General features: G+C 42.4%; 3 protein-coding genes across 3 annotated transcripts; 2 read left to right on the forward strand and 1 right to left on the reverse strand.

Annotated features, from left to right (window-relative positions):
• Positions 1 to 5,500: 5,500 nt before the first annotated feature.
• On the forward strand, positions 5,501 to 6,354 carry LOC133027537 (dickkopf-related protein 3-like). Its single transcript, XM_061094563.1, has 3 exons — positions 5,501 to 5,647; positions 5,869 to 6,043; positions 6,149 to 6,354. The coding sequence occupies exons 1-3, from the start codon at positions 5,501 to 5,503 to the stop codon at positions 6,352 to 6,354; spliced, it is 528 nt and encodes a 175-aa protein (XP_060950546.1).
• A 2,282-nt stretch (positions 6,355 to 8,636) lies between these two features.
• On the forward strand, positions 8,637 to 12,133 carry tectb (tectorin beta). Its single transcript, XM_061095591.1, has 11 exons — positions 8,637 to 8,703; positions 8,800 to 8,990; positions 9,261 to 9,412; positions 9,523 to 9,595; positions 9,742 to 9,845; positions 9,962 to 10,045; positions 10,123 to 10,285; positions 10,403 to 10,481; positions 10,785 to 10,817; positions 11,212 to 11,253; positions 12,114 to 12,133. Exons 1-11 carry the CDS (start codon positions 8,637 to 8,639, stop codon positions 12,131 to 12,133), a joined length of 1,008 nt encoding a protein of 335 aa, XP_060951574.1.
• Positions 12,134 to 12,513: 380 nt separating this feature from the next.
• gucy2g (guanylate cyclase 2g) lies at positions 12,514 to 22,061 on the reverse strand. Its single transcript, XM_061095359.1, has 22 exons — positions 21,711 to 22,061; positions 20,335 to 20,683; positions 20,137 to 20,246; positions 19,556 to 19,738; positions 18,466 to 18,610; positions 18,201 to 18,336; positions 18,012 to 18,115; positions 17,756 to 17,922; positions 17,503 to 17,643; positions 17,036 to 17,119; positions 16,803 to 16,907; positions 16,146 to 16,217; positions 15,864 to 16,020; positions 15,627 to 15,782; positions 14,826 to 15,003; positions 14,409 to 14,549; positions 14,087 to 14,279; positions 13,792 to 13,966; positions 13,581 to 13,679; positions 12,895 to 12,986; positions 12,705 to 12,812; positions 12,514 to 12,609 (listed from the first exon to the last, which is right to left on the reverse strand). Exons 1-22 carry the CDS (start codon positions 22,059 to 22,061, stop codon positions 12,514 to 12,516), a joined length of 3,342 nt encoding a protein of 1,113 aa, XP_060951342.1.
• Positions 22,062 to 24,122: the final 2,061 nt, after the last annotated feature.

The raw sequence follows: 24,122 nt of genomic DNA on the forward strand, positions 1-24,122 counted from the left end.
AGCCAACAGTTATGTTTTCATTGCTCAGTGTCTCCTTGAAGTCTCTCCTCACTCCCTCCTCCGTGCACCTCCTGCTGCCTCTTTCCTTTGTTTTTCTGTTTCTCTCTCTCTCTCTCTCTCTCAATTTTTTGTACGACTTCCCCAAAGAGGAAATATTTATGTGTTTCTTCCATTTTTTTTTGTTTTTTCTTCCTTTTCAAACCCAGAAGAGGCTGAGTGGGGATTGGGAGGAGCGTGTCTCCCCCATGTGGAAGCTTGTTGAACCAAAACAAATGTGATCGTTAAACGTTGTCATGTTGAGGAGAGATTCACCCGAGGTTTGTGTGGAGGAAGTTAACACAGATTAATGCAACGTGTGTGTTTGTGTGCTTGTTTTTGGTTGTGATGACTTTGAGGAGATGGACATGTTTCACTTCAGATCACACTGACCCTCCAGATGAAAGACCACTGCACAACACACACTCTGATTTATGATTCCTCCTAAAATTAGATCATGTTTGTCGTCCTGTAACACGATGACTTCAATGTGGAGGAGCTCAGCTGGTTTTTATGGATCCAGTGGGACGATAAAGTTCTTCCGAATAACTTCCTCCCAGTCGATGTGATGGGCGAGGTTCATTAAAAGAACATTTACTGGTTTCGTGACTTTGCCAAAACTCAGAATCTCCTCCTGACTCAGCCGTGGCCTGAAGTCAAAAGCTGACTGGATGTTTCTGGACTTAATTTTTGAACCCAGCTGTATGATCATGATTAAAATAGGATTTTATTATCTGTACCCTTGGAAGAACCAATAATTGGGAAAAGGTTGACATGTTGAAATGTTTGTTTTCACGATGTTTATTAGATTTATTCAAGTTAATAACCAGGAGTTTATCAGCGTAGTAAGAACAGAGTCTGGCTCCTGCAGTCGTTCTGTGTCTTCTTCTCTGGACAGATGTGCTCACATGTGCACTCAACACATACCATCACTGTGCATGAAGTATGAGCGTCACCACAGACTGTAAATAAAGGTACATGACACTCCACTTCCTCCCACTGTACAGATATGAAGCCAAAATATTCCAGATCTGAATGCCGACATTTTCCTTCTATCTGCAGCTGTCGATCAGGCGACGGATTCCAAATGAGTCTCAGCTGTTCATCATGACCTTTCCATTTTTATATTGTGAAATAACATGTTCTGCATCTGTCATGTCGTCCATCTTTATGTTCAATCTATAAATATTTACTTCAGATTTACACATATCGTATCAACCTTTATTGAAAATTGAAAAGAGTTGTCAAAATTGTGTTATACAAGGTGGAAGGGGAACAATCTCTCTGGATGGTTAATCCTTTAATCCCTGAGCAGTTGCAGAGTTTTGTTGTAATTAAAACAATATCATCAACTGGAAATGTCCCAGTTCCCGACCACTGGCCACCAGTGACCCTTGCTCCAAATGTGCGTCTTGTCCCTTTCTTGTTTTCCTTTTCTGGTTTTGTTTTCTTTGCCCTGGCACAAAGACAACTCCGGGCTGTTTCCCATTACAGAGCGAGTCACACTCTTCGGTTCCAATTGGAAACAGAACATCATGTCGACCTTACCAGAAATACAGTTCAAACATCTCACGCCAAAGTGGAACACTGGATTTTATTTGAGGTTATTTCAAACGACTAGATAAGTGAATTTATTTCCTCCGTTTTTTATCTTGGAATTAGCTAATTTTATGTCCTTTTAAGGAATGTGTTTTTTTTGCAGCATAATCACCACTGTGTCTAAATAAGTACAAAGGACAGATGGGAAGTTGGTTGTGACTCAAAAGGCTTATTACCGTTACTGGAAACCAGACAAACCATTACACGTAAAGGTTTTCTTCAGAGTTTTTGGCCTCGTTAAATGAATCCCAATCAAGACATTTTGGTGTAAATCAACACTTTAGTTTCCAGTGTTTTCTGGTTTAGAAAATAAAACATTTTACAGCATTTAAAAAAAAAAAAAAATCGCTTTTAAATGAACAATAACAAAGCAGCAATGACCAGTCTACAAAGACCGACAATAACCAAACTGTGGTGGTGACGTTAACTTGGTTACTGGTTCATCGGTGGAGTTTAGAAATAACTCATGAGTAAAGTAAATGTTATTGCCAGAGGTGCAGCTAGTGAACAGGCAACTGCTTGGGGCCCCAGGCCAAGAGGGGGGGCCCCGGAGGGCTGACACCCTTTACCCCCCCCCCCCCCTCTCTTTAACAACCAATGAGGTATTCCCAATGACATCTCTGAGCTACAGGTCTGTGTCCTTCTCAAAGTTTGAATTGAAAGTGATTCATTAATGTGTTTCGTAAAAACATCATCTTAAATTATTTATAACATAATGTAGAGGAACCCTGGGCCCCTGGAGGATGAAATAAGCAAGAGAAGCTGTTTCCGGCTTTACAACATCGTAGTAATGGGAATTAGGGAAGTCGTTTAGAGAACTGAGAGTGTGTTAGAGTTAAAACCCAAACAGAAAAACAAACACAAGTAAAAACACAACCTCACAAGACGTTAACCTCATATTTCCCCAGTTCCTTGAAGACACTTTCCCTCTGGGACCCGTGTTCCGTCCAATTCCTGCTCGGAACATGTTGTTGTGGAGCTGGAGCAGCAGACTCCTCGTGCCCTCCACCATTCACCTCGCCCTGTGGGGGGTCAAGGTCCATTACAATGACCACACATCACCCGGCCCATTGTTGCCGGCCCTCCATAATTGTAAGACCCACCCAGCAATGTTGATTGTGACAGCACATTCATTACGGACGTCATTAGCAGAGTCATTAACACTGGGTGAGCGTGTTGAGGACTGTTGGAGACCGTTATCTGCTGCTGGCACTGGGTCACCAGCGGGGGGGAGATGTTGCTGTAAGTACGGACGTAGAACAAGTAGTACGCGTTAGAGCGACGTGATAAGGGAAGAGGTTGGGAGGCGGAGCTTGAGGAGTTGTTTTTAGGTTTTAAAAACAGTCTGAAGGAAAGAAGAATTCATCTGTGAGAGATTTGATTTAAGGTTTTGTGTTTCAGTAATAAAACAAAGGCCATGTTGCAAAATGTGTCAAATCTGACGAATGATGATGAGTCTCATAAATCTTCATGACTCAAACTTCCTGTTTTTCTTTTATTGCACAAGGCCTTGACCAATTCTTTGTTTTCAATGTGTTTCGTAGACAAAATTTGACTTCTCAGAGTTCTGGGTTTTTAACAACAAATGTGATTCTCTGCTTTTACAGGTTCTTACATACGGTTCTTCAGGTAACTCCAAGTTATACAACTTAAAAAGTCAAAACGAGTAGAAGAGATACAGAACCAAAGTTAGAGAGAAACAAATGCATTAGAAATAACATTATTGGGGCTTTAACTCGTGAATATAAAGCCTGAAGTAGAAAATAGTAAACGCAGCCTCCAATCAGAACCAGTTCTGTGTGAGGGATCCGTGGAACTTTGACTTTTCAAAGTATGTGTACATCGGTTGGACGTTGATTTTAAAAGTTGAACTTATTCCCAACGGTATCACAAAAAATCCTCAATACACACGAATCTGAATCATTAATGTCCGCAGATCCTCGGTTGCATAATTGCGATGCAACGTGTGTTTACATATTGCTAATTGAGCCGGTTGCTGCTATTGTGCTACTAATTGACCGCCAATTACGTCATTAGTCTGTGTTAGCCTGTTTTGATAAGGACTTAACTACCTGGAGCTGAGATAGGTGCAGAGCCGCCAAAATCTCCGTAACCCATCTGCGCTGTCTGCCGCTGACAACATGTAAATTACCCACAATTAACCCCGGCATCTGGGTCTGAATGTAAATGAAGCAGTGAATGCTAACGTTTAAGCTATTCCTGACGGTCGGAGTGGAGACAGAAGCTGGTTGCACACGGTGAAGATCTCAGAGTCCTGAGCTCCGTCCACCACTCGTCCAGCCAGAGCTTCCATCCCAGGAAGAGGGAACTTCTGGGATTCAGACTGGGAACAAAATCCAGACGTCAATTCCATTTGTTTTCACAAAACTAATCAGTTGTATAGAAACACATTTTCTAGAAGACAGCCATGTCTGTTTACTGCTAAATAAACCAAGTTACACTCGTCTCCCACTGACACCTCCCACACCAGGACCTGTATTTATTTAAGAATCTCAGAATAGGAAAAACTATATCGACGTTCCTGCTCTAAAGCTCGAGGATAATTGTATAATAATAAATAATAATAATAATTGATCAACTCTCTTAACTGAAGAAGTGACACAGTCTTGTTTAGGGTTGAGGGTAAAAGGGGTTTTAAACGTTAGTCTACTGTGCTTCTCTAGAAACCAGTGTCAAGTATACCAGTATAACAGTAAACTATTGTCCCAATGATATCTTTCTAGAATAAAATCCTGTAAAATCTCCTCTCATAGGATCATTAATGCACGTTAACCTTCAGACTCTGACCAGCTGTCCTGAGTCGTTTTTAAATATCAACGATGAGGAATTTAACAGATGAAATTCAGGGGAAGGAAAAGTGTTTTAAACATAAAGAAAGAAATCCTTCACACACGTCCTCAACCATACAAGTTGAACTTTGACTTTACCGCCATATCTGGAGCTAAACTGTCATTTCACTTTTTCTTTGTCTTGTTTTTTTCGCTCAAGGCCGAATCTGGAATTTGAAAACGGGAGTCATTATGTTCTTTATTATATTGGTTGTGAGTCTGGTCTGATTTGTTTCAGGCAAGTAGAGAGATTTTGGAAAATGAAAAAACAAAATCTTGTTGTTTCCCTGGAGCAACTCGTCCCCCCCCCCCTCCCCCTGAGAACTAATGGCTGATGGTAATCACATTTAATGAGATCATGGGGTCGTCTACTGGGTGCACTTCTGCAAATTGTTCCCAGCAGGGGGTCCGGAGTGGGATAGGGCCGGGGGCCAGGAGTGTTTGCTCAGTGTTCGGGGGTCCGGGGCCCACAGTGACTCTACCTGTCAGTCAGGGAGCAGCGGACCATGTCATGCATTCGCCAGCTTTTGTCCTCCTCATTTGTTTGTCTGGCGTAGATAACCACGCGGAGGTGGCGCTTGTCTCGGCTCCATTGTCCGTCCGTCACGTCCGTCCGCCCCCCCTCCACACCCCCCCCAGGCCCAGCTCCCCTCGCTCCCTTTCTCCCAGCTCCACGACTGGTCACTTCGCCACTGTCCTCTGGCTGCGGGGGGTAACCTGGGCAATTTAGTTAATCCATTAACAACTAATTGTCTCCTCCTACCCTGGTGCTTGGACAAACAAGCCCAGTGGGGGGGCTGTGGGGGACCAATAAAAGTGGAGCTGGAGCAGGAGGCAGAACAACCGCTGCACGGATCCTTCAGTTCACTCTCTACACGATCACTGGAGGGTTTGGACTTTGGGATTTTCTTCGACCGTTAAGTCACAGACCAGTGACTTTAAGAATCACCTTTTCCTTAGGTGTTTTTCTGGTTTATCTTCCTCTTGCTCCATTATTTTTTCCGCGGGTGTTGGACATGTCGGGGAACCTGTGGATGCTCGTCCTGGTTCTGTGCGTCTCCTCGGCCGAAGCTCGTATTTGGGCCTGGATGCTCAACATGCCCCAGAGCTCCCCCAAAGATGGAGCACTCAGAGAAGGATCTCACATCTCCAAACCAACCATGGTAAGATACCAGATACTGTGCATGTATATGAACTTCATAAAGTTTCTGTTAACCTAATCAAATCTTTATTTAAGCCTCAGAGAATTCTTCTTAAGGGTATAACATTTGAGCTAACATAGAATATCTTAAAGACAGTTTTTAGCCATGTGCAGGAGTTTTAAACTTCCAATCACGATTGAACATCTTCATAAATATTCACTTCATCTCCCTCTTCTCTTCAGGCTCTGTGCGACCACGACAGGACGTGTGGGCGGGGCTTCTCCTGCGACCGCCACTTTGGCCTGTGCGTCCCTCTGCGAGGAGAGAGCCACTACTGTCGCCGGGACGCCCAGTGCGTCCGGGGCCTCAGCTGCATGTTCGGCAAGTGTCACCGCAGCATTCCCAACGGACAGGAAGGTACGAGTGCACCAATCAACAGGGTGAAAATACAAATCTAGAAATAAAACTTTATATAGATTTTAAAATCTGACCCTAAAATAACTGAGGTTCTGCTGCGTCCAGGTGCCAGATGTAAAGTGGACCGGGACTGCGGGGCGTCCATGTGCTGCGCCCGACACCACGGGGAGCAGGTGTGCAAGAGGCGTCTGATTGGTGGAGAGAGCTGCTACGTGCCGGACGGCGGCCTGGCGTTCAGCATCAACCAGATCTGCCCGTGTGACGAGGGGCTGCTGTGCCGGGACAACAGTGCTCCACACAGGAGGGAGTGAGTACAGCAAACAAACCGCTTCCTGCAACCTTACTCAGATTTCTTTAAATGTAAAACAGGTCCTGAAACATCTCTCCAACATGACTCACATGGAAAAGAACAACTTTTAAGACTAAAAACTTTAACATTTATAAGCAATATTCAGCATTTATTCACATGTGCAACTGTTAAATGAGCTTTAACACAAATCCTCAGAGTCCAGCTTATGATAACTCTGTTGGATTTTCATGAACAAGTTGGATTTTCTAAACTTTTCTTAACCTCGACCTGTTTGTCTTTCAGGAGGGATTTTATTTACCAGCCAGGACGAACTAGTTGGACCTGTCAAGCTCCCAAAGCCTGAGTCCGGCCTCATCAAGTTATTTATTATGTACATATGTTGTATATGATTGTATATAAAGAAATGTATATGTTTCCAAATATGATTTTAGAGCAATTTTGCTAATTCTGCCTAAAGCACTACTGTAGCAGAGCTCAACCTCCTCGTGCATTTTGTGATCTGTGAGTTTATCTGTTCCTGTTTAAATAATAAAAAGATCTCTTTTAAAAAAAAACTATTATTCTGCAATTTGTTTTTCACAACTTCCCGCTGCAATCGCTGCATCTTTTCCTAATCCATAAAAAACACACGTAAAAAGTAAAGGTTCATGCAGCAGTATAATAAATATACAGTAAACACAGTAAACTCAAATAAAAAGATGTTTTCCACAGTTTACATGAAGTATTTTAGTATTTTTGCTTGAGTAAGACTCTTAAGCCTCTTATCTATATTACACAGTAAATGATGTACATAAAATATTTAATATTGTTGAACTCAACACACTGAACTTCTGTAAAACAATGAAAATGTTAATTTAGGTTTTCTAATTTGTAATACAGGGACTAAAACCTCTTCTCTGAGGTTTGTCACTTTAAGAACTGAAACCAAACAGCCTCTGTTTTTCAGCTTTCAGGTTTAGATGAACCCTCTGACCTCAGAGGAAGGATTTCAGATGCAGGATTTCTCTCTGACCGACAGACTCCATCTCCCTCCGAACACGTTTCTCAGATTGCAGGCCGTCGTTACATAACCTGGAGGAATCCGGTGGGTCCTGATTGTCACGGCCGGCAGATGCTGTAACGCTAGCGGTCCCCTGACCCCTTCTTAGATTGGTATCTTCCTCGGACTGCCCCTTACGAACTCCCCTGGCGCTCCATTGGGATGCTAATCACCTGGAGCTGGTCCCTTCACTCGTTGGGTGACTGGAATTGTCCTGTGAAGGAGTTTAGTGTCTCACCTCCTCGCTATCGTTTTACACCTTTATCTCCGAGACGGGAGCTATTAGATGCTGTGAACTGGAAACAACTTCATTGGTGCGATTTCAATTAAATGTGGTTGTTCTTTTCCCGTTGAGGTCATTTTAAAAGTCAATCCAAATTTCAAATTCACTTTAGAACAGAAAGAGTAGGACAAGCTCTCGGCTGAAACCTAAAGCCACAAGACCAAAAAATGTCATAAACATTTCGGCACCAGACTGTGAGAAACCTGATTTTACTGCTTGCTGCCATCATGTCCAACACAAGTTACGAGTGTGTGCTTTCATCTGAGATAGCATCACATTTTGATGCTATCCTTACTCGTGTGTTTGCACTATTTAGCCTCATAAATGGTTTTCTGTTCCTGAACATTTTGTCCTGTTGCACAGAGAGCACGGGCCGGGTGGTCTGTGTCTGTACCGACCTCAGGCTCCGTGCTCAAAGTGGAAACTGGGTAAATATCCCAGAGTTTGCCAAAGACATAATAGTTCCAACCAGGGATTTGTGTGGATTAACTACTTGAGCAAACTTTCACGTATGACTCTAGATGTTGTTGCTATTGAGATCCATCCACAGCCCACCTACGAGTCATAACTGTATCGTCTCCGTTGACTTTCTCAATGCTCGTATCTAGAGGTGATTTCAGCTCCTGAGTGCTGATCCTGTGAGACCCGCTTCATTTGAAAGTCAATGTCTGAGGAGCACAGAGAGCTTTTGTGAACAGACCCACAATAGAGCTCTTAAACCAGGGGGGGGTTCGACTGAAGGGGGCGGGGGGGGGGGGGGGGTGATGGTATATAATCCCCCGTCGGGTTGTCGTGATGTTAGAGCTGCTGACCTGAGGAACCATGACGATCCTCTGATATCAGACAACCTGCTTTCGCCACAGGTGAGTTATTCATGACAGATTTAGGACAGAGGGTTAGAGTTCGCTATCGGCTTATACCCTGAGATGTTTCCTAATTCTTTCCTCTGCAGCGTCTCACTATGGCCTCTCTTGGTGTGCTGCTGATGCTGCTGCCTGTTGCCTGGACCTGCCCGCCCCAGAAAGCAGGTAACAACCAAGTGGTACAGATATACGTTAGCTACAAAACACCCAAAACCTTTAAGAGTGAGGAGAGTAAAGCTCTTCATCTGTGTCTCCTTTCAGACTATGTCATGGTGTCGTGTTTCCCCAACGCCATCATCGCCAATGTCCCAGAGTGCCCGTACGGCTGGGAGATAGAGCAGTTATCCCTGGGGGGGATCTGCTACACTGGAATACACAGCCCGGGATACTTCCGCTTCATCATCACGGACCTGACCCCTAAGAACCACTCGTACTGCGGCACACAGTCCGAGGTGAGACGGCACGCGGGCGTTCAAGGGTCAGTGCACCCATAGAAAGAATAGATTTCTCTATTAACCTCCAGTGGCATCTGCAATCTGCTGCCGTTATGTTTTGAGATACCTGCCATCCACTGTCCAGATGGGTCAGAACTCCACTCAACATATCGATAAACATATTAATTGTGGCGGCAGGGGGCGCTGTTGCTCAGTAAACGTCACATATAAATGATATTCAAATTCAAAACTATTCCCTCTGATGCTCTGAACCACTCTCCTCCTCAGTACATGCCCGGCAAAGACCCAAAGTACATCTTCTACAACTCCATCGTGTCCAACGACACCTCCCTCACGGTCAGGAACCAGCCGGTCAACTACACCTTCAGCTGCATGTACCGAGCCGCCTACCTGGTAAATAACGCAGTCTTCAGCCAGAGGTAAGCATCGGCCCGGGGCGCGGGGGGGGGCCGCAGTCACCACGTGCACCACGTGTGCATTCTGACCCAATGACTTGCAGCGTTTTTACTAAACCCTTTGCTTTTTCCAGAGTGGCTACAGTTTATGTCAACAACGGGAGTTTAGGCACGTTTAGATCTCAGTTGTCTATGAGCGTGTTCACGGTGAGTAGCTGCTCAGGTGCTCTTCCTCCAGTGGAAGCCTTTGCCGACGTGTTTAATGAAGTGATGATATATTTTGACTATATAGAAATGTAGGTATTTGGTGTGTGGGTGTGTTTTGGTCAAGACAAGCGATGATTTTTTTCTAGAATTCAAAGTTCCTGTACTCCAAGGACGCTCCCTATGTGATCGACACTTCTGAGATCGGCTCTGAAGTTTTCATCGGGATTGAAGCAAAAGGACTCAGCAGCAGGTTTTCCAGATAATCATTAAACATTAAGAGAAATATTTTCATACCTTTCATTGTTATTAATTTTGGAGGTCAGATGTTCCCAAATTTCTGATCCATGTTTGTGGTCTAACACTCAGATTTAAAGTTGTGATAAACAACTGCTGGGCCACTCCGAGCCCGTACTCGACAGACAGGAAGAGGTGGAGTCTCATCATCAACAGGTAGTTCAATAAATCAACTTCAGAGAGAGTAAAGATTCCACTTCCTCGTGGTAATAGATAAAATAATTCCCCTGCAGCTGCTCCTCCGACAACACTGTGTCTATCTTTGAGAACGCCAAAGACAGCCGCTCCACGTTCAAGTTCAACTCCTTCCGCTTCCAACGGCTGGAGAAGGTTTCCACCGTGTGGCTGCACTGTGAAGTGCACGTGTGTGATGCCGACAGGCTCGTCTGTCAGCCTGTGAGTTCAAAACCTTTAAAACTTTATGATATTAAACATTAAAATACTGCAAAACCTTTTCGAAGCAAGCAGACATGAGCAGCAGTTTGAACTAATGCCTGTGTTTATCTCCTGAAGACCCCCTGCATTGAGAGAAGTCTGTCAGCTGAGGCAGATCCGAGTGGGGGGATCCTCACGGCTGAGTTTCAAATTAAAGGTACAAGCTTTGTGTTTCCAGGTTGTCAATACGTCCCAGTGTTGTGAACACGATACCTCAAAAACCCTTAGAAGAATGTCCTACAATATGGTACAAATGTTCAGTTGGTATCAAGGATGACCTGATCAGATTTTTGGTGGTCCACAGTTAAGGTCACTGTGACCACACAAGACACATTTTGAGTCTTGTGAACGCAACCTCTCAATAACACCTTGAATAAATAAATAAATACCTACCTGTGCTAAGATGCTGTAATGTTTTAATGTGTTTACTGTGATGAACAGTGTTGTTATCGCTCGACAGGTTACGGATCTTCCAATAACGGACACAAACCAGGTAATTAAATGTGATGAAACGACTGTGATGAAAATGGATATTAACTCCTTAAGTTCAGAACCATATGTAGGATGAAATGAAAGTGTAAGTCCCCTATGATTGTTTTTCTTTTATTCCGACATGTCAACATGTTTTCTGTATATATGGGATGGATCGTTCATGCTGTTAAATCTACGCTGCTGTCTTTGAGTTTTTCTCTGAAACACACAACTTTGAAAACTGCTGCTGATCCATAAACTCCACAAACAGATGCACGACGTTGTCTTTACTTTCTCCCGCTTCCCAGAAACAATCCCAAAGTTCCCCCGGATATGAAAAACAATTTCAAGTCAGTCTCAGCTGTCAAATCGTGAGGTTTTTATAGTATTTATATTCTTCCTCCTTCTCCACACAGGCTCATCGCTCCTCATCCTGCTGCTGCTCCTGATAAACTCCTGTTGTGTTTTGGATAAACTGAGTACTTGTGTTCTCAAAACTTAATTCTCATCCGTACAATATTCATTTCCATAAACCCAAACATACCCGGGTCTCAGGGAGCAGATCAGCACATTCCTCCCACACTCTCAAAAGGACTTTTCTCATAATCTCACAGGTATTTTTTGTAATTAACACAGTTATTAATACTCTGGATTTAAAGTTTGAATTTTATAAACATGATTTTACTGCTTTCCAATAAACCTGATGTGTAAATTAAAACAAGTTCCATATGTGATTTTTGTTTTAGTTTCACCCTGTCAGCAGTTCAACACAACAACAACCAATCAAATGATGGTAGAAGAATTGGATTTATCTGAATAGGTCATGTTTTTTCTGTCTATTTGTGTCTTTGTGTCTTTGATGGTCAGCAGGATGAAGCAAAGAAGAACTGAACAGATTATCAAGAGATCTATTGGTCTGGAACAAGGGTCAACAAAAGAAAACATCACATTATGGGTTAGATCCAGACAAATGGAAAGTTTTAAAATCACTATTTTAAACAATGTGAGATGTGTTTTTTTTATTGGTGACATTTTGACAAATTTCTGAGGGAATCAGGCACATTGAGAGGACTGATATCTACATGTGAGTGCAGTTTAATGTGATTTGATTGATGGATTGATGAAGCTCAGTTGTGAAATGTTTTTAGAATAATAATTTCAATAAACATGAATTCATCGTCTATGGTTTCCAAACTACGATGGAGAAGTAGGCACGATACAAGGGGGAACAAGTCATCATATTTGGAGAAAAAAGTCATAAATGTACATTATCATAAGAATCAGGACTTTGAAAAAGGAAATTTTGTCTTTAGTGGAGGTAGAAATGTGCTCAACTGAAACCGTGCTGAAGTGGATGATGGATATTATCACAAAGTTGCGTTAAAACAGCTCGACTCCGTGCACTTTGGTGCGTAAGGAGACAACTCATAGTTGCATGACATTAAATGATCCTATATGAAAGGGTAGAGGTGTAACTTTACCCAAAGAATTGAGATCATAAATCATCTTCCACTCGAGTCTGAAGCTACGAGTGCTGGGATCCAGGCTCTTTTTGCTTCCCACGACCTCAGCGTTTCAGTCTCGTTCCACCTCTTCTCTCCCGTCCTCTTCACAAGTGGAGGAAACACTCTCTTTACCAAGTGAGACCTATGGGATCGTCATCTCCGGACATTCCTGCAAAATGTCTCCAAATTCTGGTCGGAACATGGGCTTGTTCCTCAGATGTGCACCGTAGGAGTCTCGATGTCCGTCATGTGAGCTTTGTTCAGGATCTTGTGGGCCCTTTTCTCAGTGGACCTGTTCAAACATGGTTTCTTCAGCAGAGAAGATCAAAAACAGGTCAAAACACAGGTTTACATAGAATAAAGCAGTGTAATGTGTGGCTCTTGTGTTTGATCTGTAGCTGTACCTCGGGGTGTAGTTTGAATCCCTCCGCTGGTGGAAAGCCGTGAGCAAAGAGAGGAGGGTTGAAGTCTTTCTTGCTCAGCAGCCAGAAGGTCTTGTGACACCCTTTTCCCTGTGATGGACACAAACTGGTGAAGTTCATGTCAAACACAACAGGCGGTCCCGTCAGTGTGCAGACTCCGACTGGGACTCACCTTCATTTCGATTTCTCCTCTCTCCTCCATCTCAAACGATCCCACCTGGAGCAGAATGTCTGCAGTGCACTGAGATATGTGAATCTTCAGGGCTGGGGGGGGGAAACAGACATTTATTAAAGCACTAAGCACTGAGGAAAGCTGAAAACTTAAATAGCTGTTAATTTAGATTAGATTAGATTAGATTCAACTTTATTGTCATTGTACAGTACAAGTACATATACAACGAAATGCAGTTAGGATCTAACCAGAAGTGCAAAAAAAGGCAGTAAAAGTGCAGAGTTTTGTGCATATTAAAGTGAAAATGTAAATAAATAAGATCTGTACAGTAGAAATATATATGGAATATTGCAGTATTAACAGGAATTGTAAGATATAAGGACGATGAATACACTATGAGCAGGATAAAAAATAAAAATATATATAAATATGAATACACTATAGGCGGGGTTATAGAGTAGTAAAAATAAGTAACAGTAGTGCAAATGTTCCAATGATCAGTGGTTGGAGGAGGATGTGTGGCAGTGTGTGGCAATAAGAAGTATATGACTTTTAAGCAACAATTTGCAGCTTTTACCAAACAGAAGCAGCTTCAAAATGAGAGTGAATAAGGCGATTTAAAAAAAAGAGATATCCCACGTGAACAATTATCACTCAGTATAATAATAAACCCTCAGTTCACTCACGTAGGCTGTTACTCTCCATCCGAGACGCCATGTTCACCGTGTCTCCGAACAGACAGTAGCGAGGCATGGTGGTGCCGACCACTCCTGCAACCACAGGACCTACGGAACCCACAACACAGCTGAATACACATTTTTAAATTTAATCACTCAATCAATCAATCAATCGATCGTCCATCGGACACGGGATCCATCTGTTGGCGCCGTCACTAACCGGAGTGTATCCCGATGCGAATGGCGAGTTTCTCCGTGGGCATGTGATGGATCCTGAAGACCTTGATGGCGCTCAGGAAGTGCAGCGCCATCGTGCAGATCTCCAGAGCGTGCTTGAAGCCGTTGCTGATGGGCAGCCCGCTGGCCACCATGTACGCATCGCCTATCGTTTCCACCTGGAAAACATGAGAAGGTGTTTAAAGTGACTGTTGGAAGAACTAAATGAAAAACTACGTAAAAAGAATCTGACACACAAGACAGACAAAGTTTACTCTTGTTTTTGTTCTTTCACTCACTTTGTAGACATCGTACATCTTGATGATGTCGTCGAAGAGGCTGTAGAGGTCGTTGAGGAACGTGACCACCTCCATCGCAGAGCTGACCGAGCACATGGAGGTGAAGCCCACGATGTCGGAGAAGAAGATGGTGACCATCTCGTAGCTCTGCGGCGCCACCGACTTCCCGGCCATCAGCTCGTCTGCGATGTACCTGCGACCATGGAAACAACAGCACCGGTCAACGGAGGTGAAGCTCAGTCAGCTGGTGGAGGAGGCTGGATTTTAACGACACAGCAAAACACATATTGAGCATTTTTGAAACGTTTACATCGGGCGTTACCTTGGCAACATGCTGGAGAGAAGCTTGTCTGCACGGGCCTTCTCTGCTGTCAGCTGATTGGTCCTCTCCTCCACCACATCCTCCAAGTGATTTGCATATTTCTCCAACTTATCCACCATGTTGTCCAGGATGTTTGCATGACTGCAGCACAGAAAAATCACGATAAGCACTTTCTGGACGAGTTTGTTTTTAAGGAAATATTAAAATGTTCAATAAAATTCTGTGGAAATCAAATCTATTGGCAAAGGAACAAGTTTTTTAACCAGATCCAAGTAGATAATTTGATAAATCCTGTCTCTGAACTTTCTTGTAAGTAAAGTTAAAGCAGTAACTAGATTTAAACCAAATGGGAGATGTTGGGATCTATTTCTCATGAGGCACCTTATGGATAAGAAACACTCCTATCTGAATAGTGACCTGTCCGGGCTGGTGTCCCTCAGCTGTCTCCGTATCGAGCCAAACGGAGGTCGGTGGTCGGCGTTTTCACTCCAGCAGGCGTGGAGCAGCAAGTTGATGCTCGCGTCACACAGCTCGTCAGAGAGCCAGGGGCGCAGGGGCTCCCCTTCGAAAGGGGTCCGCAACTGCATGATAATCTCTGAAGGAAACAAGAAGCAGCAATTGAAGTGAGTAATAGATGTCAGAATCAGAATCAGAATCAGAAGTATTTTATTGCCAAGTACGTTCACACATACAAGGAATTTGCTCTGGTTAATGGTGCAAACAATGAACATAGAAACATAACAACGCAATAAATACAACATACATAGGAGAGCAATAAAAAATGGGAAACCAGTATATATTTACTCACTGTTTACTTCTTATTTACTCACTTTTTACCAATATTTATACAAAGTAACATTTATTTTGAGATAAACATTTCTGAATAAAAATATATAAAAAATATAAAGAGTGAAGTAAAAAGTGAAATGCTAAATGCAAAACAGTTAACAGTGTCATATTGCAATATGCAATGTAATGCAGTATAATATAATATGATATGATATAATGTGTTAATTTAACACATCCTGTGTGGGGGTGGAATAAAATTCCGAGTCAGGTGGGGGTCCCGGGCTTTGTTGATAAGGCCCACTGCAGTCGGGAAGAAGCTGGTCTTGTGGCGGGAGGTTTTGGTCCTGATGGCCCGCAGCCTCCTGATATTTAGCAGGATTACATAAAGAAAAGAGATTGTTAAACCTGATCTGAGTATCTCTGCCTCACCTTTGGGCTCCAGGTTGACGTCAGGGTATGGACCGGCCTTTGAGTTGTACATGAGCTCCCACATGATGATGGAGAAGCTGTAGACGTCACCTTTGGGCGTCCCGTTGCTCTGGAGGCCGACTTGGATCAGGAGCTCAGGGGCGGTCCAGTACATCTCTGCAGAGAACGGTCAGGTTGGAATCGTGCTGTGACAATCATTAATATATTTGTTTTGAAACTGTGCTTCCACACACTGACCTTCATAATTGACCGTCTCCACTGGCATGATGTTGTTTTTAAACTCCGACAATCCGAAGCCGGACAGTTTGATCTGCAGTCGACTGTCCACCAGACACGTGCTGGGCCTCAGGTTTCCATGAAATCTCAGGCTGCTCTTGTGGATGAACTCCATTCCCTGATTCACAAATTACACACAATAGACAATAGATTAAATTTGACCATGTATAAGGCAGGAAACTGGTCAAAACCTCTGGAACCAATAGAAATACTTAAAATAAACTGCATAGTACCCAGACTCACATTTACAATGTCATAAGCAAAGGAGAGTTTAAACATCGCGTCCAGCTCAACATCTGAAGTCTTTAAAACATCCTGTAGGAAGCAGAGCAAAACCAAAGAGTAAATGTGATTATTGAGGAATAAAACAAGATATAGGATACAATGTGGATGCCAACGCTGCCAGACTGTATAATATCCTCACATATGCAGCAAGGAAGAATATCTTTTTGTCTTGGATAAGCGACAAACCCCCCACTAAATCGATCTGGCACAAGATAATTATGGAATGTTTTCCCCTTGAGTACCTGACCTGTCTGCTTCACTCTTCAGAGGGACAGTTTATAAACATTTGGACTCCATTACTTCACTTTTCCAGCTCTACAGTGGCTTCAGTGCTCTCGAATGTTGTCCTCGGCTAGCCTTAGGCTCTTTATCTTTATCTTGTTGTCATTGTACTGATTGGGTGAATGTGAGTTGTAAGTATGTATAGACTGTGTAGACCAATGTTGTACTGAGTGTTGTTTTATTGTTGTTATGTCAATATATAAAAAGCTCAATAAACATATTTGTAATAAAAAAAAAATATATATATATCTGTCATATGTCATGCAAAAATCAGTTATCTCATATCTAAAGTATTGTAACAAAGTAGTATCAGGTACAGGAAGCAGCACAGACCTTCAGACTTCCTTTCTTGCAGTACTGCATGATCAGACACACGTTGGGCGGCTCGATGCAGGCTCCAAAGAACTGCACCAGGTTCTCATGTTTCATCTCCTTCATCTGTCTTGAAGAGATTCAAACACTCAGGCACAAACTAAACATCTTTTAAAACCTTAAGATTCGTTTTGTCTCCAATATCATTTTAATGCACTTATTTAGCATTAATTTATGTTTTCTGAACTGTGTACCTCACTGAACTCTCTGATAACTGAAGGTTTCTGGAGATTACAGCTCACAGGGTTCTTGATGTACTTGATGGCCACTTGATTCCCCTGAATGGAAATGGAAAGAAAGATTAGTGTAAACAGGAATGACGTGTAATTTAACAGACGATCCTGTATGACGACATTCTTATTCTGCAACAATGGAAAAAGAGGTTCCATAGATTAGAGCTGTATATATCAACATTAACCCGTTTCAGTGCTTATCTAAAAACACGTCCCACATTATACATTGATTAGACACGTAACTGGTTTTATTAAAATTGGCAGAAACTATATCGTCTGTTTGATTCTCAATCTGAAGATTGAAACTAGAGATCCAGACCAGAAACTTCTCAGGAAAATGTTTACTGACGTCAGTAAGATCAGTAAGTCAGAAGAGTCGGGGTTTTTTTTTGTGCTTCTGTGATTTAAACTCTGAACAAAACTACTACCTGGTAGAGCCCTATGGTGGTGAAGATGTGTTCTCTCCCCGTCTTGTCCATCAGGCCGTAGCTGTTGCCGGAGAAAATGGACTTAGAGCAGCCGCTGCCACTGTGGCTGCCCGTGGTCGTCAGGGATAAAGCCTGATTTCCCTGGAGGAGACACAAACACACAACCCAACATCAACACAATCGCACTAACTGGCATTTTTTTTCTTCTTCTTCGATCTGAACCCAGTGACACATCATGAGTTAGTGTCCGTACAGAGAGCTCCCGGATGATGGTGATGTCGCTGTAGTCGATGAGCCACCAGCAGGAGTCGTCCAGTCTGGTCTGGAGCCGGATCTTCTGCAGACTGAGGAACCCGATGCACAGAACTCCCAGAACCCCGATGACTGGGAAGGTCACCAGCAGGGCCAGCAGGGCGATGTCTGTGGATAATGAGAGGGGCGGGTGGGGGTTAGCTTGTGTGTGGATGGTCTTGGTTCTGAAAGGAATCATTTCGGGAAAGTCAGTTCACCGTTGTACAGCCATTCACAGAACTCGTTGTTGAAGCCACACTCTGGTTTATCTGAGGGAATTCGTCCTTTGGGCCAAACCACGGAGGAGAACAGGGAAGTTGGCCTGGAATTAGAAAATTGCAATGGAGTTGGATTATTTCATATTTCAGTTAAAAGTCAAATGTTGATGGTAGAAAAGTGTTTCTTACCGGATGGTTTTGGTTTCACTGTCGAAATTCAGAATGGGCACAAACTTGATGCGGTCTCCTGTGTACTGCAGGTCATAAATGGAATAGTCCAGATTTCTCTCCCCCTCCTCGTCAAAGTGGACAAGTCCCGACGCACCTGGGATCACAAACCGTTATTGGGAATATTATGTTTTGAGTTGCGTGAAAAATCCCTTTAGTTGTTTTTGTGCAATGAATCCTTCAGGTGATTAAAGACGAGCACAACGACAGATTCTCAGAAACCAACCGTAAAACCGAATGTTGTTTTTATTCTTCAGCCTCTGCAGCAGCTGCCGTCCGTCATGAGGGTCTTTCCTGTCCTTGATGGTCTCCTTCAGCCCCATCGCGTAGAGAAGCACTGCGTCGTGCAGGTAGGTCGAGTACGGGCTCACCTGAAATATCAAATACATATAAATAGGGTTGCAAAGGAAACTTTCCACGGGAATATTAAGCTCGGGAATTTTGGGAATTTTGAAAAAAAAAAAAAAATGCAAATTAAACTCTGAGCAATAAAAACATCATTCAAAACTCTATTTTAAAGATGTGTTTCAACCCTCCACTGTGCATTCTTCCATCACATGCACAGATAACTCCCAGCATGCTTCACTCTACAGCAGGGCTATTGAGGCTTGCTGTAGAGTGCAGGACTAGTCAGGGAAGTTTCCATGATATTACTGGGAAAATATATTAGCATGCTGATTGAGGATTGTTCATCTGTTCATCTAGCCTATTTCCATTCATTTATCCATCAATTATAAAATATGTTTACACACTATTCCAATTGTTTGGCTAACTATTTATATCTCTGGCATTGCATTTTTTTTTTTACAAACTTTTTTCTCATCTTATTCTACAGAACAATGCCACGTGCACTATCTCATGTGTGGAGACATTTCACCTCATCCAATGTAGAAGGAAAGGCTGTGTACGTTTGCAAATACTGTGCAAAGACCTATGTTAAGAATGACACAACGATGCAGAAGCATATAGTCAAGTGCCCAAAGTTTCCTCAGGGCTCAAATCAGCCTATGACACAACAAAATGTTTATATTTATGTCTGTATATGACAAGGTAAATACAGTTAGTATAAATTACCCACAACATTTCCAGTTTATTCCCGTTAATTCCCGTTAATTCCCGGAAATTCCCGTTAATTCCTGTTAATTCCCGTTAATTCCCATGGAAAGTTTCCAACTTTGAATATTCCCGGAATTTTGCAACCCTACATATAAACTCATGCTTCCTGTGATTGGTCTGTTTAGTAGAATGAAAGAGAAAGTATTGCAGTACATCGTTATGATATGTTCTTCACACATGTGACTACCATGGGTGCTCACCTCTCTCACAGATGTCAGGTTGCTCCTGAATGGGTTTCCTTTCAGTCTTTGGAAAACCTGCTCAAAGAAGTTGTTGTACTCGTGGCCTTCGTAGGATTTCTGGCCGATGACAAAGGCCATGTCAAAAGCTCTGCGTGAGCTTTGGCTCATCGTGCTGTTCAGGGCATATTTCCACAAGTTATCCTGGAAGAAGATTAATATGACACAAGGAAAACAGGTTATTAAGAAGCTATGGAGGACTGTTTGTCTCTATTTATGGTTTAAGAGATACAAATTGGCTATACAATGTTGTAAAACCACTATAAAGTGATGGTAAATACGTGAAATTATTAAAAACAGAGTAAATCATGTAAAATAACTATTAAAATATAGAAAATGATGTTAAAGTATCATGAAGAGATAAAAAACGACCATAAAAGAGTCTAAAACATATGTAGAGATTTAAAATGATGGAATTTGATAGAAAATAATGTAAACCAGCGTAAATAAATATTTAAATGACCACAGCTATTCCAATGTTTTTGAATCCCACCCCTGTGTAACTGTGTTATCAAAGCTGTACTCACCACGCCTCCACTGACCTCAAAGTGCTGCACCAGGAAGAAGACGTAGTCTCCCTTCATGAGCCCCTGTCGCTCGGCCTCCAGCAGCAGGGCCGTGGCGTCCTCTCGGTTGGAGAGCACCACGATCACTGGAGGACGGGGGGGGGCACGGCAGAAATCAGAGGTGAACACCTGGTAACATGTGGCGGACGCTCACACCAGCACTGGTCCTCTCACCTCTGGCCACTGTGGAGATGTACTTGATGTTCCTGTTGACCAGCTGAGGGTTGCTGGTGTCGAACTGGACGGCTTCCGTCAGTTTGAATTTGGCTCTCAGTGGATCCTCCACCGTTTTCCACAGGGCGTCCACTTTGTCCCAGGTGTTCGACTCCAGCCCTCCTCCGATCATCGCCACGTGACTCCAGCCGAAGAACTCCAACGTCTTCACCAGCACCTCCGAGCTTCTTTTCAGAGGGGGCACGATTTTGATGTAGGAGTCATAGATGCCCCTGTTGTCGATTTTGGACGATTGTCCCACGAACCCGAACATGGGGATGTTCCACGCCGAGGCGATGAGACCAGTCACCTGAAAACCAGCAGTATTCCAAAGAGACATAGCATCATTTTTAAAATACTATCTATCTATCTATCTATCTATCTATCTATCTATCTATCTATCTATCTATCTATCTATCTATCTATCTATCTATCTATCTATCTATCTATCTATCTATCTATCTATCTATCTATCTATCTATCTATCTATCTATCTATCTATCTATCTATCTATCTATCTATCTATCTATCTATCTATCTATCTATCTATCTATCTATCTATCTATCTATCTATCTATCTATCTATCTATCTATCTATCTATCTATCTATCTATCTATCTATCTATCTATCTATCTATCTATCTATCTATCTATCTATCTATCTATCTATCTATCTGTCTATCTATCTATCTATCTATCCACTTATTAATGCTTTATAAGCTGTAATTGATTGATTTATTGTTGATTACTACATCATATATGTGATTAATCCTGTATTGCCAGGTTGTGGAACATCCTCTGGACCACTAATCCTCTGGAAAATGAAAATAGCTGCTGATCATCTGGATTAAAGTTAATTAATAAACTTCTTGCATTCACAACTACAGACTTAATATTGTGCAATCAATTATTTACTTATTTAATTACTTTAAAACTAAGTAAATGTGGATTGTTATGGTTCTAATTACATGTTTTAAATAATAATGCGACTGTACATTATCCCTGCAGCCAGATAACAGGCCCCTGAAGATGTGTCACTAAAGAGCTAAAAAACAAGAGAATAATGACTTTCAAAAAAGTTGCTCATTAACTGATCACGGAAACACTCGTTAGGGATTCATCAACCATGAATTTGAGCCTATACATCCTTTGTGTGTTGCTTTATCAGAAAGTTACAACAAACTTTCCACTCAAATTTCAACTGGATGTTTAACCTGACGACCCCAAGGACAGAAAACGGTTGCTTCCTTGGTTCAGTCTCTAAAAAAAGTGACACAGTCCAGTGCATAAATAGTAATTTTCCATATTTACACACGTCCCCTCGCAGTGACTCGTACCTCGGCCTCTCCTGGACAAGCTGGACCGAACAGTGCGGACACGTTCTCCTTCCACACCTGGTGGATGAAGCCTCCCAGGGACAGTTTGGGATTACAGTCTGTGTCCGTGAACACAAAATCCAGAGAGAAGTTGCCCACGAAGGCAGGATTGGTGTTCACCTTCTCCACGGCGATCTGTATGGCCGAGCCCAGGCGCTGGGCGCTGAAGGGGAAGGACATGTTCCAGGGAGCCTGGAAGCCAATGATCAGCTTGTAATGGTGAGAGCCATTTGTGCTGTTGTCAGCCACAGCAGCCAAAGCAGCAGCAGCAGTTAACACCAAAGTGACATGAAGCGCCAACGTGTGGCTCATGCCAGAAGAATAAACCGCCCTTGTCATCCCTCTCATCCTTCGAGTCCCTTGGTTCTACAGGGTTTAAATACACCTCCACCTCCCTGGTGATGCTGGGCAGTTGGTCAGGGAGGAGGTGATGTAAATGTGTGGAGGAGAGTGGGAGGTTCCTGGAGGCATCAACTCATCTCTCACTTCCTCTGGGACTCCATCTTTAATATAGTTGATTGTCCTCAGAACACCGAAGGACGACCTTCCCCAAAACATTGATCCTATTCATTCATTAAGGCTATAATTTAATTTGTATTAGAGCTGCAACAATAAAAATCTTTGAATTATTCCTTTTGTCAAAAAAATGACAAATGTTCAGTTTCTTGGAGTTCAAAACAATTTTTAATTCACTGAATGTATAATTTAAGCTTTGGGTCGTTTATAGAGCACAGGTTTTATGTATGTATCTTTTTTTGTACATTATTACAACGTAAAAAAGTTATATATAAAACACGTATATATACTTAAATTAATAATATTGATAATTTTTTCTATATTTATAAATTAAGCTTTGGGTTGGGACTATTAAACATACTGTATATATGGTAACTTTTTAAACTATAATCATTTATAATAATTTAATCTTAAATTTGTGTCTATAGTCCTAAAATATATATATATATATATATATATATATATATATATATATATATATATATATATATATATATATATATATATACACCTATTTAATCTTTGTAAAGTACATTAAATCTTGTTTGACTGATATAATTCAGGCAGATTTTGTCCTTGATCAGATGTTATCAATTATTGATCAGTAAATATCAAAGGTTCTGTATCACCACTGAAATGGCTCATAAATCCAGGGTCAAAGTTCATCGTAGTGTTTTAGGATCTGCAGAGGAGGAGGAGGAGGAGGAGGAGGAGGAGGAGGAGGAGGAGGAGGAGGAGGAGGAGGAGGAGGAGGAGGAAGAGCAACACGACTGATTTAAAGAATGAGGGTTCATTTAATTAAGGAAATGTTTTCAAGCCGACGTGCAGGTGTGAACTGCTGCCGGAGCAGAGAGGCAGGCCGGGCCTTGCTCCTGCAGCAGCTCCTCACACCTCTGAGCACTTCTCTGGTGCTAATGGCGACAGGTCGGCCCAGGCGACATTAGTGGTGTTGCTGCGATCAGCGGCCTGGTCCCCGGGGATCTGTGCTCAGCCTGAGCCCCCCCCCCACCCGAGCTAATCCCACCAGGTAGCGTCTCAGAGCTTCTCCTAATGAACCTTTACCTTCACCTCACGTCCTGCTGATTTCAATCATTCACACATGCATGAAAACATGTTGACGTCCAGCTGTGTGTCCGTGTGAACGTTATAAAACTCAGAGAGGAGAAATGTCGTCTGTCATTCACCTCAAGTTGTCAAGAGATAATAAGATTTTTTTTTAAAAGTTAGTCTTTAATGTCAGGAAGGTTTTACACATCCTGTTAGACAAGGCAACTTTTAAAAGACTCAATATTTGATCACCTGTGTGTATTCAAATCATACCAGAATTTTACTTTAAAATAAAAAGCTGAATTCCTTAACAGGTGAGGGTGCAACACCCGGCTTCAGGTCATGTTTTAGGAAATGTTTTAATTTAATAATAATGGTTGAAATCATTTCCAGCTTTCTGCAGCAGTTGAATTTCCAAGTCATTGAAACTCGTCTCATGAAAACTTCAAACATTTTGCAGAAACTTGAGTCTTGACCTTTTCCCCTGCATTCACTTTTTAAACGTGAAGCCTTTGAACTCGTTTCGCATCAGATAAGGACATTGACCTTTCATCAGCTGCAGCATCTCGGCCTCGGACACATTCTAAACTTTATCTACTCTTTAATCAGAGATAAATCTTAAAGGTAAATTGCACAAATTACACTTTCAATACGATGACACGTTTTGTTCTTTTATCAGTGGAAGTGATGGTGGCTCAAAGGTTCAAAGGTTCCTTTCCCTCTAATCAGTGATTTTATGGGTTTTGCTCGTGTGTCTCACCTCAGAGCAGCAGAGGAGAATCTGCTGTGAACACAACACCTCTCACCGCC

This window comes from Limanda limanda, chromosome 21, assembly GCF_963576545.1.
Source record: "Limanda limanda chromosome 21, fLimLim1.1, whole genome shotgun sequence".
Lineage (NCBI taxonomy): Eukaryota > Metazoa > Chordata > Actinopteri > Pleuronectiformes > Pleuronectidae > Limanda > Limanda limanda.